This window comes from Oratosquilla oratoria, chromosome 25, assembly GCF_046742065.1.
Source record: "Oratosquilla oratoria isolate Oo_2021 chromosome 25, ASM4674206v1, whole genome shotgun sequence".
NCBI lineage: Eukaryota > Metazoa > Arthropoda > Malacostraca > Stomatopoda > Squillidae > Oratosquilla > Oratosquilla oratoria.
The window spans coordinates 19,400,843-19,422,384 of NC_134801.1; the positions used below are offsets into that span (position 1 = coordinate 19,400,843).

The 21,542-nt window shown below is 41.9% G+C and overlaps 1 protein-coding gene across 4 annotated transcripts in view; it reads left to right on the forward strand.

The window, feature by feature from the left end:
- Window positions 1–21,542, forward strand: part of LOC143038841 (calcineurin subunit B type 2) — a 107,383-nt gene that overhangs the window by 8,181 nt on the left and 77,660 nt on the right. The window contains exon 1 of one of the 4 annotated variants that reach the window (XM_076208462.1): window positions 13,018–13,281. The exons of 2 other annotated variants lie outside the window; for them this stretch is intronic. In XM_076208462.1, the coding sequence (XP_076064577.1) occupies window positions 13,279–13,281 (3 nt within the window). In that variant the 5' untranslated portion in view covers window positions 13,018–13,278. Of the gene's footprint in view, window positions 1–13,017; window positions 13,282–21,542 lie in introns of those variants that run through there. One more of the 4 variants, XM_076208459.1, reaches the window with a different exon arrangement.

Here is a 21,542-nt window from a genome sequence, read left to right on the forward strand (position 1 = left end):
CACACACACACACACACACACACACACACACACACACACACACACACACACACACACACACACACACACACACACACACACACACACACACACACACACACACACATATATATATATATATATATATATATATATATATATATATATATATATATATATATATATATACATGTGTGTGTGTGTGTGTGTGTGTATTAGAATATTGAGTTATAAGGAAGAAATCAACAAATTGAAAGTAGATGGGACACTAGAATGCAAAAACGCAGGCTAAATTAAGAAATAAAAATGAGTATATGAGTATGGTGTTGTACGTGGATTGGATAAGGATGAGGATAATACAGTGAGTGACGTAGTTTGTGATATGTATTTAGGTAATTATGAATGCTATCACTTTACACTCGTACTATGACCAGCAGCATTCGCACTATGACCTGTAGCGAACTGACGCCTTAAGCCGGGTCCACACTTGTTGCATTTCCACGTATCGTATTATCTTTGCGTACCACCTAGTATTACGATACGATGCAACAGGGTATTTTACCCACTTGTTGCCTATCCGTATACAGCAGGCGGATACGCAACAAGTGGGTACAATACCCTGTTGCACCGTATCGTATCACTAGGTGGTACGCAAAGATGATACGATACGTGGAAATGCAACAAGTATGGACCCGGCTTCAGGCGTAGGATCTGGGTGTCTTCCGGGTATACAGTGTTGCCAGATCCAATCTGACGTCATAGAACTGTAGCGACGATGATACTATGAGAAGAGAAAGAGGTTTGGTGAGTTCTCCTTTATTATTAAAGGTATAACTGAACTGATTTTACATGGGGCCAGGAGCCGATATACGTATACCGCATGGGTAGTCACCCGTGGTGCGTAATTACATAATTGCATTGGATTAGGCCAGGTCGAGTCAAGCAGGATCGCACTATCATAGGCAGGTGTGTGTGGCTGGCGCGTCACGTCTAGCCGTGTAGGCGACATAACGTTCGTTCCATGCCACGTGGTTATCGTGGTTTGTACAAAATTCCCCTCTTAAAATTACATTGGCTTCAGAGGACGTTCTGCACGTGAGATTTTGGCGGGAAGAATGTCGAGGTATGTCGGTTTTAGGTGGTCGATGGACACCCATTCTGACCTACCGGAGATAGACATGCAGAAGGTCTTTTCCTTCCGTTCAAGGACAAGATGGGGGCCAGTGTAGGGACGGGTGAATGGTGGTGTGTGAACGTCCGTCCTCAGGAAGGCGTGAGTCGAGGTGTGGAGGTACTTTGGGAGATATATCCATGTGTCGGCATACGTGGGGGCGAATTTGCCGACAGTGCCTCGCAGCTGCTGCAGGCTCTCGGGAGAATCCTGTAAAGGGCACGACGAGGGATTGGACGAGGATCATCTCTGCTGGAGAAACGTTGAGGTCGTCCTTGATGACTGTCCGGAGGCCAAGGAGTATCCATGGTAGTTGGGGGTAGACAGGAGCCGTTGTTGCAACTTGCCATAATAGATGCCTTGGGTGAGCGATGGGTTCTTTGACCATGCCGTTAGCTGCAGGGTCGAAGAGGGAGTGTGGTGGGCTGTAGTACCCAGGAGTACCACCTCGTCCTGTACTACAGTCTTCCTCAGTAGATGAATCGCCAGATTTAGCTTCCCGGAGCACGTCACCTCCGACAGAGGAACTTGCGTCACGTCGCGGCTTTGGCAGTCCCTCGCTGATTGTCGCTCTGAATGGTCACCAGTGTAGCGACGATGCTACTATAAGAAGATCAAAAGGTTTAGTGTTCTCGTCTCATTTATTATCAAGGTATAACTGAACTGATTTTACATACGGCCAAGAGCCGATATATATATTGCGTGGGCAGTCAACCGTGGCACGTAATTACATAATTGCAATGGATTAGGTTAGGTCGGGTCAAATATGGTCGAACTGTCATAGGTAGGTGTGTGTGGCTGGCGTGTTAGGTCTAGCCGCGTGAGCGACATAACGCTCGTTCCGTGCCACGTGGTTATCGTGGTTTGTACAGAACATACCTATATAATATATACATAGAGCTATATTATGGACATGAATACATATATGGAGCATCTGCATGATACGATGCATTCAGGAAAATATAGGAACTGCGTACAGATAGAATATACACATAGTGAAATTATTTTGTATCATATGGCACATGCATTTGCATAAATATGTATTTGGTTTAGTGACGCCATTGAGATTTTTTTTTTTTTTTTTTTTTTTTTTTTTTTTTTTTTTAAGCATGTTTCTGCCATTTTTGCATCCTTAACTACCAAGGGGGTCCAACCCAGACTCCTGACCTGGGTTGCAGACTGTCTCAAGGACAGGATGGCGAGAGTACGCTTTCAGGGACACCTATCCTCATGCCACAGTATAAAGAATGGGGCCCCACAGGGGTGGCGTTCTTATTCCTACCCTCTTTAACTTACTCATAGAGAATCTGGCTCTCCTTGAACTCGGGGAAAATGTTTACCTACTCTACTATGCGGACGATCTCGCGCTGGGGGTAAAATGAGAGTGACTGCCTCCCTCATAAGGCCTAGTGGGCACTAAATTTCCTTTCCCAGGAATGCGAGCGGCTTGGAATGATGATCACAATGGCTAAGACCAGAGCAATTAATTTGAGGACGCGGAAACAACACCCCTCTTATTCTTTAAGACGACATACTCACCTGGGTGTCCACTTATTAATTCTTAGGGCATCTGGATCGTCTCCAGGCTCTACTTCACTCCAGAGGTCAGGTACCTCCGTAAAGCCACGAAGACGAGATTAAAGCCTCTCAGATCTATGACGAGGCCCCGACAGGGTGCCGGGCACAAGGTACCTATTCAAGCGGTGCTGGTAGTGGACTATGCCGCTGTGCCTCTCATCTCCCTCAGCCTCACATCGTGGGACAAGCTCGAGGTCCTCCAAAACTAGGCTCTCCGCACTATCACTGCGGCCCCTTCATGGACCAGTATGGTGAATCTTAGATCGGAGAAGGGGGCTACTTCCCTTCGCCCACGGGCATAAAGCCTTTATTCCTGTCTTCTCGTCCGACTTCCGACCGGTCCAAGGGAAAGTGAAGTCAAGGCCTCCTTTCTGAGTGCCCTGGACATCGAGGGAAGCCCCACCGGTCAATCCTGGAATGCCCATGCAGTGAGCGCGAGCCACGCCTTCGAGCTCCAGGAACTGCTTCGGTTTCGAGCTCTGTATCCCTTTCCCCCGTGGCAATCTCCCTGCGCCAGCTTCCAACTCTTTCACATTACCAGAAGGATGACTGACTGTGACTCGGCACGGTTGCAGGCCATGATCCTTGAGGTCATAAGGGCCGTCAGCCACCCCGCCGCCCGCCCCAGTGAGCTCGTCGTATTACACTGACGGCTATGTGGACCCCTTCATAGGTGGGTGTGTCGGGCTTTTGTAATCGCCGATGGGATGACCTTATGGAGTGTGAGTGACGGCAGCTCCATTCTACAGCCGGAGCTTACTGCCATCTCTAAGGCCCTGGATCACGCTTTCTCTGCTAGGCAGGGGGCAGTCGTGATCCACACAAACTCAAGGAGTGCTATTGACGTCAATCGGTCGGGAAAGACAACGGATGGCGTTTGCTTAACGACGTCAACCCAGCACACGCTGAACCTCTTGCAACGCCAAGAGAAGTGTGCAAGGTTTCACTGGATTCGCAGTCATATTGGGATTCCAGAGAACACTGTTTCGAATGCTGCTGCCAAGACAGCAACGAGGTTCAGCAGGATCACACCGCCCCTGGCATCCACGATCACACAGGTCAAAGGCGTCGCCATCAAGAAGGCCGAATTGATTGCTATGGCGGACCATAGCAGCCATTTTGCTAATTTGGAATCGGCACGGCGGTACTACCTCGTCACTAGGTAGTATGCCATCCACCTACCTCCTGGAAGAAGGGCGGAATCTATCTTCCACAGGATCCGCATTGGATATTGTCGTGAGTGGCAAGTGTTACTCGCGGGGACAGACAACAATAATGTGTACAGACATTGCAAGGGGCAGGTGCTTTGGGCTGAAAATTGGGCACTTCAATCTTGTATTATTCGTATTTGGCAACTATCCGGTAGGGTGCAACACCATTTCCCACATTATAATTTCTAAATGGTAAGAAAATGGAAAAAGCCTGTGAGAAATAAATTTTTATTCATTTTTATATATTTTTGTGAAAGACACTTTTGGGGCACAGGGCAAAGGGGCAGGTGCTCGGGCACCCTCAGCACCCCTTCCCCCTCTGCATGGGCCTGACAGACAATCACGAGCGCTGTAAACTTTTTGGATCCGCGGTGCAACAGCCCCTCCACCACTACGTGTTAGAGTGTAGAGCCACGGCCATCCTTCACCTAGGACCCAGCCTGCCACTCACCTCGAAAGGAGTGGCGCCGTAATTCACCCTTACCCCTTCCTAGGCGACCCTGAGCTTCCTGTTGGCACATCCTTCCCCTGACGCTGCTTAAAGTCGAGCGGTGACCTCTCTTCCTGATCTCCGGGCACCGTCACTCCTAACCGTGGCATCACGTGGACACCACCTCCTACTTTCATTTATAGACTGTTCCGAACCGCCGCAAAGTTGAGTTGCAGGCGGGTGACAGTCCCATAAACCTAAAAAATAAAAAGTACAACCAAAGTAATGTTCAACACGAAAGTTCCAAGTAGAGGTTATAATCGATTGTGAAAGTCTTGAAGAAATTGAAGACTATAATCAGTGGTCATATGCTAAAAGTGACTAAAGATCATGGTCATGAAATAAAAAAGGCGCATTACAATTGGTTGGAAAGTGCTTGGTAAACATAGGAAGATCATAAGAGGCTCTCTACCTTCATATTTGAAACACAAGGTTTACAATCATTTGATGTATAATGCCTGCCATTATATACGGGTGTGAGACTTGGAAAATGACGAAGGCGATGGAAGCAAAGATAAGGAGTGCGTAGAAGAGAATGGAAAGACCAATGATGAAAATAATGCTGAAAGACAGAAAGAGATCAAGTTGGGTAAGAGAGCAGACTGGAGGGGGACCAAGCCGAAGCAGCAGTTCACTCCAGGACACGACATCTTCAAGCAGCTCTTCTCTACAAGCAGCTCTCCTCCACAAGCAGCTCTCCTCTTGAAGCAGTACTCCTCTCCAAGCTTCAAGTTCTCCTCTGCTCTGAAGCTCATCCTTTTACGAGTTTAGAGTTAAATAAAAACCGAGTGCGTAGTGTTACCGTGATTTTCATTTTCCTGGCTTGTCCGAACTATATCACAACAGCTTAAACTCAACTCTAATGTATTCAGAAGCACTTATAACAACAAACCAACAACTCTGATGGTGTATATATTTCTGGTTCGAAAAAAAATAGCTTAAATAAGAGTGTGTTCCAAATATTTCTCAAGAAAAAAAATCCACATTTGAAATATGTATACTCAAGTCCACAAAACCTGAAATGTGCATCTTGATTTACCCTAACGGGCGTTCGGAGGATGGGGGGGAGTTGGCAAGGGGAGGGGCAACTCCGCCCCTCCTAGAAATCCAGGACGCGGTTTGAAATTTTGTCTGTCGTTACATATAAATTCGTTATTAGAATATATATAAGAAAATACAACAATATATAGTCATAATGAATACGTGAATAAATATTTTGCAGAGACCACAGGGAAATCAAAAGATCGGAATACTACATGTTTTCGTCTAACGAAAAAATTTAATATTCCGTTCTGTTGTTTCCCCTGTGATTTCTGAAAAAGAAAGAAAAATATAAGCATATATATAATGTGTGTGTGTTTGTGTGTATATATATATGAGTGCATAGAGGGACTAGGGAGAAATATCAATGTAGTTGTATTGGGAGACCTTAATGCTAGGGTAGGAAATAAACCAATAGACGGTGTGATTGGGAAGTATGGAGTTCCAGGAAAAAATCGTAGTGGAGAATTGATGGTGGAGATGTGTCTTGAAAGAGAGTTGATGATAGCAAATACAGTGATTAGGAAGAAAGTCAAGCATAAGTACGCATGGGAGAGGGTGGTGGATGGAAGGGTGGCAGATAGAGCGTTATTGGTCTATATAGTGGTGACCAGGAGTATGGTAGGAAGACTTAAGGATGTACATGTTCTAAGGGGAGAGAGTAGGGGAATATCAGATTATTTTCTGATGGAAGGTAAATTGAGAGTGGAGAATAGGTGGAGAAAGAGGAAAAGGGCAGAAGGTAGGATTGTACTTAGGGTGAACTGCTTAAATGAGAAAAAAAGGGAGAATGAGTATAAGAAGAAGCTGAAAGAGGAGTGGGAGGGAGTAAATGATAGAGTAGAACTAGGAGTGGAGGGGGAATGGGGATGGTTCAAGGAGGGAATCATAAGGTGTGCAAAGATGGTGTGTGGAACAAGGAGGGCGGGAGGAAACAGAAGGAAGGATAGTGAGAGGTGGGATGAGGAAGCAAAGAAAAGTGTAGAGGAGAAGAAGCATTCATTCATAGATTGGCTACAAATTAGGACGAGGGAATCGTATGAGAGGTACAAAGTAAAGAGAAAGGAAGTTAAGCATAAGATAAAGGAAGCAAAGAGGAGAGCAGATGTGAGATGGGGTAAGAGTTGACAGAAAATCTTGAAAGTAATAAAAAGATGTTTTGGAAGGAAATTAAAAGAGAAAGAGGAGGCGAATCAAGTAGAGAAGAAAAGGTAAAAGGTGCAGATGGAGAGATGATAATGGAAGAGAAGGCAGTGAGAGGAAGGTGGGCAGAGTATTTTAGGGAGTTGCTAAATGTGAAGGAGGATAGCGAGGGAAAGGTAGTTGCAGTGGGAAGCGCTAAGAAAATGAGTGATGAGTGAGGAAAATGGAGGAGAAATAGGGAAGGATGAAGTGAAAGCAGCTGTTAAGATGATGAGAGCAGGTAAGGCAACTGGGTTGGATGGATGCTATGCAGAATGTCTGAAGAAAGGAGGTACAGTTATGGTGGACTGGCTGGTGAGATTATTTAATGTTTGTTTAAGAGAGGGTAGAGTGCCGGAGGACTTGAGGAGTGCCTGTATAGTTCCGCTTTACAAGGGAAAGGGGGACAAGTGTGAGTGTAGTAGTTTCAGAGGGATCAGCTTATTGAGTGTAGTTGGGAAGGCTTATGGGAGGGTCTTGATTGAGAGGATTAGGAGAGGAACAGAGGGAGTAATTCGTGAGGAAGAGTGTGGGTTTAGGACAGGTAGGGGATATGTAGATGAGATTTTTGTGGTAAGACAGATATGTGAGAAAGCTATAGGAAAAGGTAAGGATGTTTTTGGGCTTTTATAGATCTGGAAAAGGCTTACGACAGGGTAGACAGGAAGGCACTGTGGGAGGTACTGCAGATATATGGGATAGAAGGAAAGCTGTTAAGAGCAGTCAAGAGGTTTTTTTTTTATGAGAGTAGTAGAGCTTGTGCTAAGATTAGAAATGGAGAGAGTGAATGGTTTGAGGTAAAAGTGGGACTTCGTCAGGGATGTGTTATGTCGCCCTGGCTGTTCAATCTTTACATGGATGGGGTGGTGCGAGAGGTGAATGCAAGGGTAGTGGGTCAGGGGTTGGAGATGGTTAAAGAAAATGGAGAAAAGTGGGAGGTGAGCCAGTTGTTATTTACGGACGACACTTTGCTTGTAGCAGGATCAGAGGAGGGATTGAGGAAGTTAGTGACAGAGTTTGAGAAGGTATGTGAAAGAAGGAAGCTGAAGGTAAATGTGGGCAAAAGTAAGGTGATGAGATGTACAAGGGGAAAGAGCGACAGCAGGCTGGAAGTGAGCATTAAGGGTGAAAGACTGGAGGAAGTGGATAGTTTTAGATACTTGGGTGTGAATGTGGCAGGAAAGGGAGGAGTGGGGGTGGAGGTAGAATGTAGATTGAGAGAAGCGAGTAAATGCCTTGGTGGAATAAAAAGTGTAATGAGAAATAGACATCTGGGAATGGATGCTAAGAGGAGGTTATATGAAGGAGTGATTGTGCCAACAGCACTGTATGGGGCAGAAACATGGAACATGAGAGAGGAAGAGAGAAGGAGTTTGAATGTGTTTGAGATGAAATGTCTGAGAAGTATGATAGGGGTTACTAGGCTTGATAGAGTGAGAAATGAGGAGGTGAGGAGGAGAACAGGGGTGGAAAGGGAGCTGGGATATAGGGTTGATGAAAGAGTATTAGGATGGTTTGGACACATGGAAAGAATGAGTGAAGAAAGACTAGTAAAAGAGGTGTGGAAGGCAGAGGTGGAAGGAGTGAATATGTGGGGGCGTCCTAGAATGTGATGGATGGATGGGGTGAAAGGAGCTTTACAAAAGAGAGGAATGTCTGTTGAGGAAGGACGGGAGAGGACAGAGGATAGGGGTGAATGGAGAGGGGTTGTGTATAGATGATGCTGTGATGCATGAGGGGGAGTGGGTGGGGGATGGGGAGTGAGAAAGAGTGTATGAGAAAAAAAAAATGACGAAGCGCGAAGGGATTTCTCCCCGTCTTCTCCTTTTCTGCATGGGAGGACGGAGAGGGGGGGGGTCGCCGAATTTATGAAGCGGCCTTGCTGTGAATGAGCTGTGTCTTGCGATACTGCTTCTGACCCAGGGCAGTGGACAAGGTGCAGGGATAAACCGTCATCCAGGAGGTGCCAAGATGAGAGGGAGGGAGGAGGGTGGAGGGGATTGGAATATATAGGAAATGGAATGGGTGGGAGTGGTTTCTATGCCTTTTTCTTTTTGGCTATATATATATATATATATATATGTATATATATATATATATATATATATATATATATATATATATATATATATATATGTATGTATATATATATATATATATATATATATATATATATATATATATATATTTTTTTTTATTTTTTTTTTTTTTTTTTTTTTTTTTGGAAGGAGGCCATTCTGAATACAGGCTTTGTTGAAGTTTACAGCAGTAGTAGCATTGTTCAACTTGTAAGAAGTACTCTCGATATTTCTAATGAGAGAGCGGAGGTTTGGAGGTCAGGATATTGATAGAATCTCCAAGATACATGTTGTTTACTTTAGACGTTTTTCGACCCAATCAGAGGTCATCTTCAGGAGGTATCATACACACAATGATATAAGAAACAGGAATGACATATGAGGTGTGGCGGGGGAGATTTTGTACCCGCGATGGAACACTGGGACCGGAAGTCATATTATCAGGTGTGGCGGGGGAGATTTTGTACCCGCGAATAAACCCTGGGACAGGAAGTCGACGTAGCTACCCACAGAGCGCCAATGGGTTCCCCATAGGTTGCTGGTAAGGTTTCCTCATTGATGGGAGTGAAACTTCAGGTTGTGGCTGGATATTGATAGCGGGTTTATCCAGACGAATAAAAATTGATTCTACCATCCTTAATCTCCTTCTGTCTTATTCTCGATACAGTATCGTTATTTGTGTTTCTAACTGTTGCCTGGTGAGGCAGTGTCCATGTGTATTACTGGTGTGACGGAGTATGGCCCCGTCCTACAAATGTGCCGTCATCCTTTTTGACAAGGTGGTAGTGGTTGAACCTATATACCGTGAATTGAGGCGACTGCAGTCACCAAAGTTGCAATGAAATTGGTATATGAGATTCACCTCTTGTAAAGGCCTTGTCTGTGGGAGGCAACTATTTTTCATGATGAGGCTTGATGTTCTTTTTGTTTTGTAAAAAATTATGAGCTTCAGGATGGCGTTGGGGTCTGTGGGGATCACATGTGTGCTGATGATTTTTTTTTATAGCCTTTTCGTCTTCTTTGTATGCGGAAGATATGAAGTTCTTGTAGGAGAGGGAAATGTGACAAGGTTTTTCTATTGGTGAGGGGGCTTAATTGTCTCATCAACTAATTGTTTTGGGTAACCGTTATTGACAAGGAGTTGTGAGACTCGTAATTCAGCATGTGTGGTAGTCCAAGTTGAAGAATGTGTAAGGACTCTTTTTAACGAAGGAATTTACCACACTCCTGCGGTATTTCTTTGGACACTCACTAGTACCGTTGAGACAAAAACCCAGGTTTGTAGCCTTTACATATACTTCGGTGGAGAAAGAGTGAGGGCCTCGGTGAACTAAAACGTCCAAAAAGGGGAGTTTATAGTTGGCTTCATGTTCATGGGTGAAGTCAAGGGAGGAATAACGTTTAAAGCTGTTCACAATTTGTAAAATGCTGTTTTCATTTTCCGCACTGATGAAAACATCGTCTATGTACCTCAGATATACAGATGGTAGAAGTTCGGGGCGATGCAGAAAAATTCTCCTTTCTATAGTGCTCATATAAAAATTAGCGAAGAGGACGCCCAAGGGGAATTTTCTTTCCGTGTCCTCTTGTATTTCTACTATCCCATTTCTTTCCGTGTCCTCTTGTATTTCTACTATTCCATTTTATTAGATCCTCTCTATCAATATTTTCTATGCCTCTCATGATTCTATAAATATTTATCAAATCTCCTCTCTCTCTTTTTATCATTCTAATGTCTGTAGCTCAAGTTTTGCTAGTCTCTCTTCATATGATGGTGTGTGTGTGTGTGTGTGTGTGTGTGTGTGTGTGTGTGTGTGTTTACCTAGTTGTATTTACCTAATTGTATTTTACGGGAAGAGAGCTATGCTCGTAGTAACCCGCTTTTGTATCTTTCAGCACCCAGTTTGATCTTAAATTCTTGTATAGTTTTTGCATTCACTGTTTCCTCGTTCAGTTTGTTCCAGATATTCTTTTGTAACTACATTTTTTACGTGTGTGTGTGTGTGTGTGTGTATTCACCTCGGATCTGCTGCAGTCTCTGTCGAGACAGCCAGACACCACCCTACGGCAGTGAGCTCAGAGCTCATTATTTGCCGATCTCTGGGGAGGTCTGAGACCACTCACACACCACACACCGGGACAGCAAGGTCACAACTCCTTGACTAACGTCCCGTACCTACTCACTGCTAGGTGAACAGGGGTTACACGTGAAAGGAGACAAACCCAACTTATCTCCGCCCGGCCGGGGAATCGAACCCCGGTTCTCTTGTGAGGCCAGTGTGTGTGTGTGTGTGTGTGTGTGTGTGTGTTTATCAAGTTGTATCTTCCGGGAAGGGGAGCTACACTCGTGGCGCCCCGTCTCTGTATCTCGCCATATCTAATTTACTCTTAAATTCGTGTATTGTTTTAGCACACACTATTGTTTCGTCTAGTTTGTTCCATACGTCCACCACTCTGTGGGGAAAGTTATTTTAGTTTCATGTCTCTTCTATAATTTCATGTCTCTTCTATAACTGTCCTTTTTGAGCTTCCTTCCATGTTCCCTCGTATTTCTCCTATCCCAATTTGGTAAATCTTCTCTATCAATGACTTCCATACTTTTTATGATTCTGTAGATAGTCAATAAGTCACCTCTTTCTCGCCTTTGTTCCAGAGTCGGCCATTCTAGTTTTGACAATCTCTCTTCATATGACAGTTTTGATAGTGTTGGGGCCATCTTCGTAGTTGCTCTCTGGATTCTTTCAAATTTCCTTATATTCTTTTTGGTACTTGGTGACCATAGTGTCGTTGCGTACTCCAATTTTGGCCTTACCAGTATAACTAGAATTCCCTTTGCCATTTCTTCATCCAAGTAAGTAAAAGCCACCTTTATTGATCTTAGAAAGTTGTAGGTTTCTCCGACAATTTTGTTTATCTGTTTATTAGGGGACATGTCCCTTGTGATAATTACTCTCAGGTCTTTTTCAGATCCCACTTTCTTTACTTCCTTTGCACCGATTTTATATTGTCCTAATATTTTTTTTGTTTTTGTTTTTTTACTTTTTCCAAATTCCATTATGCTACATTTCTTAATCTTGAAGTCCACTTCTTACTTCTAACTCCATTTCCAAACCCTGTGTGTGATTCACCATGGTCTTTGGATCACGTGTTGGACTCTTGATCAACAGCTATTACCTTCCCGAAAGAGAGTTCAGAGTTCATATAAGAGCGATCTATGGGTAAACTTACACGCACACACATCACCAACTTCCCGCCCACGAGAATTGAAGTAACCACTCGCAGCGCAGCGATATTGAAATTATATCAGCCCTGGGCGGGATTTGAACTCTGATCACTATAGCCTTAGTTGCGAACACTACCACTGCGCCATTGAGTGTGTTTGAATGTGAGTTTGAGTGAAGGGGGTTACCTAATTTTGTTTCGTAGTACATAGGAAAAGAGCGACGCTTATGGGATTCTGTCACTTACTTTTCAATATATCATACCTGACTACAGATTCACTTATGCAATACACTGGAAAGGAGCGATGCTCGTAGGTTTGTGTGATTCACCATGGTCTTGGATCATGTGTTGGACTCATAATCGACAGGTATTACTCTCCCGTATGAGAGTTCATATATAGGCTATGACCGATCTATTGGTAATGTGACTTTACACACATGCACAAACTAGACACTGCGAGATACAAAGACGGAACACCACGAGCATAGCTCTCCTTCCCGTAAGATATAACTAGGTAAATGCACACAAAACTCCCCGCTGGAATAGCGGTTGCGAACGCTACCACTGCGCCATCGAGCCGTGTAAATACCGAATTGTATATACCTACCTGTAGTATTCAGGAAAAATGCAACGCTCGTTGGATCCCGTCCCCTACTATCCAATTTATCATACCTAGCCTCAAATGGATGTAGAGTGTGTGTTTGCGTGTTTGTTGTAGCAAACGGGGTTAGAGTGTGGTCATAGGGTCATGAAGGCTGTGCCTCCAGTTATCACACCTTGCTTTGAATTCATTGGTGTAGCTTCGATTGTATTTTCTTCCAACTTATTCCACAAGTCTACGGATATATAAATAAAACTGTTTTCTAATATGTTTTACGCAATCATGTGTTTTTCAACTTTTTTTTTACTCCGTGTGTGTAAGTGTTTGTGTGTGTGTGTATTTACAGCAGGTGAAACCATGTGATATGGCAACGTTGCAGTATTTGGTATAGAGAGAGCGCAGACTCAGAGAAATTGCTAAAGTTAGAGGAAGATGTCTTTCCAGAGGTTACTAGATATTAATTTAAATACAGATGAATGAAACTGTTTCTTTCAGAAAATTAGCATATGTTAGAGCTCATTCTCTTAGTGAGAGGTATTATAAAAAATAGAGAAAATATATTTCCTCAACGATTATGATATACATACTAAAGGTGTCTACCGTTTCCTAAAGTGTGAAGATATCTTCACACATGTTTTGTATGTCAAAGAAGTATCAGACGAAAAGAGCTCATCCAACACAGACAATTCTTATTTGAGCAAGCAGTACACAGAAACTAATACAAAATGGTAAGATAGCATATTTTGTAGTGTTTCTTTTGCGAAGCAACATGTGATTTATTTTAACGGGTGGTATTCACAACATAAAGGAAATTAATTTGAGTTTCAAGTATTTTGGTGTGACGGATAGCTAGAGGGTCAAGAAATCAATGCCAACTGGAATAGAAATTAATGTTTACAATGAAAAACAATTCTCATTTGTTCTCTAGTAATGGAACATATGCCTAAGATCAATTCATGTGTTAGCCGTTTGCTATAATACATCATTTACGTTAAGAAAAGCAAGATGTACAAGGAAGCCAAGTAGGCACCAGAGCAATATAATAAACAGAAAAAATGTATATTTAGTCTTACAAGCTTTTAATTACCATGATAATTGACAGTAGAATTGCTATTGTGAATTATGATGCATAGCAGTGGAAAAGAAAGGTAAATTACACACACACACACACACACACACACACACACACACACACACACACACACACACACACACACACACACACACACACACACACACACACACACACACTTAGACACACAGTGGTTAGAGTTTGTGGCTGCCACTACAGCGGTCTAGGTTCGAATCTTGCCCAGGGCTGAAATGATTTCAGTATCGGTGTGCTGCGAGTTGTTACTCCAACTCTTGTGGGCGGGGAGTTAGGGGTGTGTGTGCATGTAAGGTCAGCATTACCCATATATTGGTCATATACGAGCTCTGAGCTCTCATCTAGGAGGGAACTAGCTATTGATCATGAGTCCAACACATGATCCAAGACCATGGTGAAACGCACACGATTCGATGGTGTGGTTGGTAGAGTTCTTGGCTGTCACTACGGAGGTACGGGTTTGAATCCCGCCCAGGCCCAGGGCTGAAATAATTTCAGTATCGCTGCACTGCGAGTCGTTACTCCAACTCTTGTGGCTGGGGAGTTGGTGTGTGTGTAAGGTCATTACCCACAGGTCAGTCATATATGAGATCAGAGCTCTCTTCCAGGAGGGAAATAGCTGTCGATCGTGAGCTAACACATGATCTAAGACCATGGTGAATCACACACACACATTTATATTGTACAATTTTTTTGAGAATAAAAGTAATGCATTAAAAATAACTAAATTGCTGATAATCAGGCATTTTACAGCAATCATTTCTCAAGATTCTTGGACCTTTCATCATCAAATGTTATGGAACAAGCCCATCCAAATACACTAAATTATATAATCTTATGATTTAGCTGCAGTTATCATCATAAGTAACCCAAAAAGTTCAGCAGATTTTGGATGAGTGGTCCAGAGGACCAGGTTGTGTATATATTTTTTTTTCATAGATGAAAGGCCTTCATGTTGATAACCAAAATTTTGGTTAGATTGGAATAGATTAATTTAAGATATGACACTTCTAACTAATTCCTCTATTCCTATACAAGTTATTCTGAGGGTTTTCTTATCTCTTGGCTTCCCATCCTTGACCGCCATCATAGGATATAGGAAGATGTACTCTGTTGATGTACCAGTTGACAATTCATAGTAAAATAACTAAATACAATGGTATTTTTTTAGAAATGCACACCAATACACTATAGCATTCGAAAATTAAATATGAATTTTGTAAATTATAATACATCAATGTAATAAGTATTTTCCTAGGTAGAAATCAATATCAGAAAATGTTGCTAGAACCTATGCAGAAATGAAAGAAGTTGCATGGACTCCTTTAGATGCTATCTTTGTTTTGATAGATTTGGAGGTCGGAGACGATGATGACAACCCTGGTGACCTCTAGAATTATAGGTACCGCATTACTAAATGCAGGTTAGGTTAGGTTAGAATAGACAAATTATTCATACTTTAATTTCTTTGACCTCCGTCTCTATCAAACCAAAGATGGCATCTCAATCAACCAAAGTGGCTACGTTTGTGTGTTTATAGCTTTTAGCAACTTTTTCTAATACTAGACTTCCACCCAGAACAATGTATATTACATTGATTTATTATAATTTACAAAATTATTATTTAATTTTCTATTGCTATGTTGTGTAGGTGTGTGCTTTTAAAAATTTACCAATACAACAATTTTGTACGGACTAGAGGGTGCATCTTATTCAATGTCATAACACACCGTTGTAAAGGATATTGTAGTTGATGAGCTAATGACGATGGTGAGGTTGAAGCACAGTGCCGGCTACAAGTTGGATATTGGATATAAATATAACCCAAGCCAACATATAAAATAAAGGAAAGGTTTGATGATATTTTTTTTTTAGAAGTGTACACCTACACATATAGCATTAGAAAATTAAATAATTTTGTAAATTATAATACAGTGAGTCCTTCTTATACGGTAATTCTTTATCTGGTAAATTCACAGTTATAGTATTTGGTAATTACTACCCTCAATTCTATTTATGGTAAGAAAAATTCACAGATACGGTATCCACTCGTGTTTTGAAGAGGAAAGAGCAGGGAGAAGATACGTCTACCATATCCTATTATTACATGTTATAATGGGTTCAGTATGTGGTAATTTCAGTTTGCGGTAAGGTTTTCAGGAATACATATGTACCGTATAACGAGGACTTACTGTACATCACTGTAATATGTTTTTTGTTGTGGAAATCAATAACAGAAAAAGTTGCTAAAAGCTGTACAGGCATACCTTACCCTACATCATTAATTGGTTTCAGGAGACATGATTTAAGACGAAAAACAACTTAAGTTGAATTGACTAGTCTCTAGGCTAGGCTAGGCTTAATTTACTTGTCTTTAGGCTAAACTGATAACCATTTCCAGTACTGTGTTTTATTTATGAATGGATTTTCAATAATACATGGGTAATGAACTTTAGTTTTAGATTTTAATAAATTTTAGCTGATAAATTTTAAGCTTACAAGTAATTATTATTAATAAAGTACAGTAAAAAAAAGTAATCTAAATTTATTAATACAATTTGGCAGTTACCATACATCATGGATGCTTTATGAATGCAGTTTGCAACAAGACATGGTAAAATAAAAGCTTTTTTTAAGCTTGAAAAACAAATATAGTAATCATTATTATTTTGCAATAAAGAAATTTTTTTCAATTTACCAAAAGTACTATACATATAATTTGATGGTTTACATTGTTGTTGTTGTTGTTGTTGTTGTCGTTCCCTAGACTGTCTGTCCGAGCAGTCCCGTCTCCCCAAGGAAGGTCACAGCCGAAACTGGGTTTTCCCACAAATCCTTTATAGAGTGTATGTTGTGTTGTTTGCGTGCATGATTGTGTATAATGCAGTCTTCCATTATGTGTTGTATGGTATGGGGTGAAGTGTTACATCCTGGGCAGCTGTTCACAACACGGTCGTCCAGCCTCTTCTGGTAGCTTAGAAGTGCTGGGTGGTGACCGCATCGCAGTCTGGCCAAGTGAACTCTGTCCTTTCGTGGGAGAGAGGATTCAGAAGGGTGGATATCAGGGGGTCTGGCATGCAGCAGTGTGTTGTCTTTCAGTGTGTTAATGGAGTGGTGAGTGATATGATTATGAATATGTTTCCGGAGGCTGGTATTTGGTGGTTGTGGAGGAAGAGAAGAGAGTATCTGTGCGTAATAAAGGTCTTTGGGTGTAGTTTTAATGTTTCTTGGTGTGTGTGGGTGTTCTGCTATGTAGTGTAGCGGGTGTGATGTGTTTGTGGTGGCTGCAGCAAGTGATTGTGTGCCTCTCATGTCGAGGTGGTCCTTGACTTTGAGGACTTAAATTGTTTCATGGTGTAAATGGTCTGTAGGTGTTGTATTTGTGCAGCCTGTAATTGTTTTTAGGGCTTTGTTTTGTATGATTTGAAGGGTGTTGTGGTGTGTCTCACTGAGATTAGGAGCCCATGCAGGACTCACATAATTCATCACTGAGCGTATGCATTGTTTGTATATTGTTATATTAGTTTCTTTGTTTTGTCCAAATGTTGTTCCAGTGATTGACTTAAGTGCGTTAAGTCTAGGTGTGCATTTGTTTTTTATGTTTGTGATGTGTTGTTTGAAAGACATGGATGTATCGTATGTTACACCAAGAATTTTCGGTGTGTTTGTGTGTGGTATTAGAGTGTTGTTGATGTAGAGATGAGGTATGTATTTGTGTTCTTTTGTCCAGTTGGTGAGAAGTGTTGCTGTAGATTTGGTTGGAGCTATTTTGAGTCTGTTTGTGATGAACCATGTGTTGAGTGTGTCAAGGTAAGGCTGGATTATTTCTGCAGCTTTGTCTGTGTTACGATGTGTGCATGTGATTGTTATGTCGTCTGCGTAGGAAGAGATTTGTATTTCTGAGGTGTCTGGTGTGGGTAAGTCATGCATGTATAGATTAAATAATGTGGGGGATAGAACTGAGCCCTGTGGTACTCCGTTCTTAATGTTTCTGATGTGCGATGATTGGCCATTATATGACACATGAGCATTCCTGCCTGCCAGATAATTGGCCAGCCATCTTTTGGTGTTATTGTGCATGTCTGTGTTATATATTTTATTTGTTAGGTTGTGGCGGGGGATAGCATCAAAAGCTTTACTAGTGTCCAATGTTAAAAGAAGTGTTCTGTGGTGGGGCCTATCTGAATTGATGCCATCTAAAATTCTTTGTGTGAGGTTTGTCAGAAGAGTGTTTGTGGAGTGTAGTGGCCTAAAACCGTGTTGTGAGTCAGCAAGGGGAATATATGGTGTGACAAGTTTAAGTATTAGGCGTTCAATGACTTTAGAGGGGGTGCAGAGAAGTGTGATTGGGCGGTGCGATGTTGGGATTGTTGGGTCTTTGTTCGGTTTTGGAATGGTGATTATTTTACCATGCTTCCAGATGTCGGGTATAGTGTTGTGTGAATAGCTGTAGTTTGCAATGTTTGTGAGTGCGTGTATACCTTGTGGTCCAATGTGTTTTAGGTGGATGTTGCTTATGTTATCAGGGCCACAGGCAGATGAGTGCTTGAGATTATGCATTATGAGTTTTGTCTGACTGTCTATGAAGGGTGTATAGTCTGAGTCTGTGGGGAAGTCTTTCTTACGTCGAATGGTGCGTTGGTCGTCAGGGTGAGATGTAAGATGGCTCGTCTGTGCAAAATGACGTATGAGTGCGTTTGCTTGTTGTCTGTTTGAGGGTAGATTATCTGTTGTTGTGATTATTGCTGCATGAGAGCGTGTAGTGTTAGTGTTGGATAGTGTGATGCTGTTGAGTGTTTTGTACAATTTGCTGGTGTTTGTTTTGTGATCAAGTGTATTGATAAAGTTTTGCCAATTTTGTGTTTTTTGTTCATGTATTTTATTGGCAATCACAGTGTTTAGTGTTTGTATTTGGTCTGCTATGTTTTGAGGGATAGGTGTGGGGGTATCGTGTTTAAGTGTGTCACGTTGTCTGATGAGGCCTTGGATTTCTGGTGTGAAGTTGGGGTTGTGTGATTTTCTGTTGCCTCTAGGGATGTATCTCTTGTCTGCGTTTTGTATGATTGTATTAAAAGCGTGCACAGCATTGTTTATGTTTGTGATTGGTGTACTGTTAAGTGTTTCAAAATGTTGTTCTGTCTCTTCATTAAAGGCTTCCCAGTTAGCTCTCTTGTAATTGGTGTAAGTGTGTCTGTGGCCAGCTGGGGTGCATCTTGTTTTGGTGGTGATGATGATTGGAAGGTGGTCAGAGCCAAGGGCTCCGACCACTCTCCATGATGTTGTTGGGGTTAGGCAGGGGGAGCAAAAGGTGATATCAGGAGAGGAGGGAGTGTAGAGGGCTTGGTATGGGATATGTGTATGATTATGCGTGTTGTTCATGATAGTCAATGAGTCGAATTGAGTCTGTATATCAAGCCCTCTGTCTGTGTCAGGGTTGTCGACATACCAGGCAGACGACTTGGCGTTGAAGTCACCACCCATGATCAGGTTGGGGATTGAGGTTAGTTGGCTAAGTTGAGGTCTGAAGGTGTTTGGAACTGTGGGGGATGATTGGGGGGGAATGTACATGTTAACTATTGTCAGTGTTGAATTGTTGCCTGTGCGGATACGAATGGATTGGATTTCTGTTGTGTTATCTGTGGTAGGGAGGAGAATTTTGGTTGTGGCACTTGTGTCCACAAAACAGATGGAGTGGTGGATCAGGGTGATGAGTCCACCGCCATTGCCGTCAGTCCGGTCTTGTCTGATGGTGGTGTAATTATGAAATGATGGTGTTTTGTGTGAGTGTCTTAGTTTTGTTTCTTGTAAGATCGCAATGTGTATGTTGTGTTGTTTAAGAAAGTGTTCAAGTTCATGTTTTTTAGTGTTAATACCGTCAATGTTGTGTTGTAATATGTTGATGTTGTGTGTTTTGTATGTGTTGTATGTTGCCGTTTGGGGTTGAGGTTGGGGTGGTAGTGGGGAAGGTGTAGGATCTGGGTCAGAGGGGGGGAAAGGAGAGATCGGGGACAAAGGAAGGGGAGTACTAATCGGGGGTAAGGGCAAAGGGAAATTGGGAGTGGGTAAGGGTGTTGGCTGTGGTTGGGGAGGTGGGAGTGGGGTTACTGGAGGGCAGGTAGAACATGTCCAAGTGTTTGTGTATTGGTTTGTGTCAGCAAGTGTTGTACAAGTGAGGTGGGCCCAGTTTTTGCACATATTGCACTGAACTGAGCCCTTTGTCTGTCTGCTCGAAGTAATGGGTTTAGAGCATGTTGGGCATGTGTATTTTGTGGTGGGCCCAGGATTGCTCTCTACATCTCCGGCTAAAAGTAGAAGAAGAAGAGGGGTGATCGCCGGAAAATCACCCCTCAGTGCAGAAAAAACGTAACATTGTGTGTTGGAACAAAAAAGGATTGTGGTACTCCCCCAGGTAGGCGTAGCTCCTCCTTGGGGATCGGTGCCATCTGCGTAGAGCTGATGGCCAGGGGTGGTTGCTGCTGATTGGCCCCCAGCTGACTCTGGCTGTTCTTGTTGTTCGATACACTTAAAGAACAGGTCGAAGTTCCTTGAGCTATCATTTTCTTCTTTTCCTCGATGATCACATTATAAGGAGCAAAAATTTAGTGACAAACCCCCATAATCTTGGAAAAGCATTGTGCATTTGGATCCATATCCTCAGACATAGAAATACCCTTTTCAATATATGCAAATGCTAGCTGTATTTTCTTAACGGTAAAGTAATGTGGCTCAGGTTCAACTTCCTCTTCTTTATTTTGCTGCACATAAAGCTATCAAATCCTCGTTCATCAGGGGCAGATTGTCTTTTTCAAATAAATCTGTGAAATCCTCTTCTTCCAAATCTATTTCCAGCTCTTTGCTCATAGTCACCAATATTTTGTTGATAGCAATATGTGCTTTTAATTTTTTTTTGGTGTGATTTTACGATTCCTATATATGTGGCAGACAGACATAAAGTCAAGTAAAACAGCTTGACTGGATTTTTATTTTTCCATATATTATTTTTGAAAACCAAGTTATAATCGAGAACAGTTTAACTTAAAGCAATAGTGATGTTAGTAAGTTTGCAGACGACACTAAAATAGGACGCCTAATTAGGTCAGGAGACGACGCCCAGATTCTGCAGGATGATCTTAATAAACTGTTAACATGGTCGGTGAAATGGCAAATGAACTTCAATATCTCTAAGTGTAGCGTGTTAAACGTAGGGGTACACAACCCAGAAAATAGATATAGGTAGTCGACTTGCGACCTATGCGACTTACGACTGATCGACTTTACGACCACGAGATGGTGCAATAATATCTAACATTTAATAGAGTGATAGAATTGCAATGTTATGCCTGGCAGTGCAGTACATTACTCCGCACGCTGCGAGACATGAGTACGATAGTTTTGGCAGGCTGCCGGCAGCGTCAGCATCCCAGCCAGCTAAATATTCTTTCATTTTGTTTGTTTGAAGTAAAATGTTTCCTAATTTTGCATTGCATTTTGTATTTTTGTATGTTTTGCAATTAATAAAATATAACAAACTTTTTATGCCTAGGCTAGTTTGTTGTCGATTACAATATGTTCGGTACAGTACTTAAACGAAAAGAATGTGTTTTGTTGAAAAAAAAAATCCTAATTTTGCCTTACATTTTGTATTTTTATGTTTTGCAATTAATAAAATGTAACAGTATTTTTTTATGCCTAGTCTGTTGTTGATGACAAAATGTTCGGTACAGCATTTTGTATTTTTGTTTTGCGATTAATAGAATGTAACAGTAAACTTTGTTTATGCCTAATCTGTTGTCGATAACAATATTTTCGGTACAGTACGTAAACGAAAAGAATGTGTTTCGAAATATTTTTTTTTCTAATTTTGCTTTACAATGATTTTAA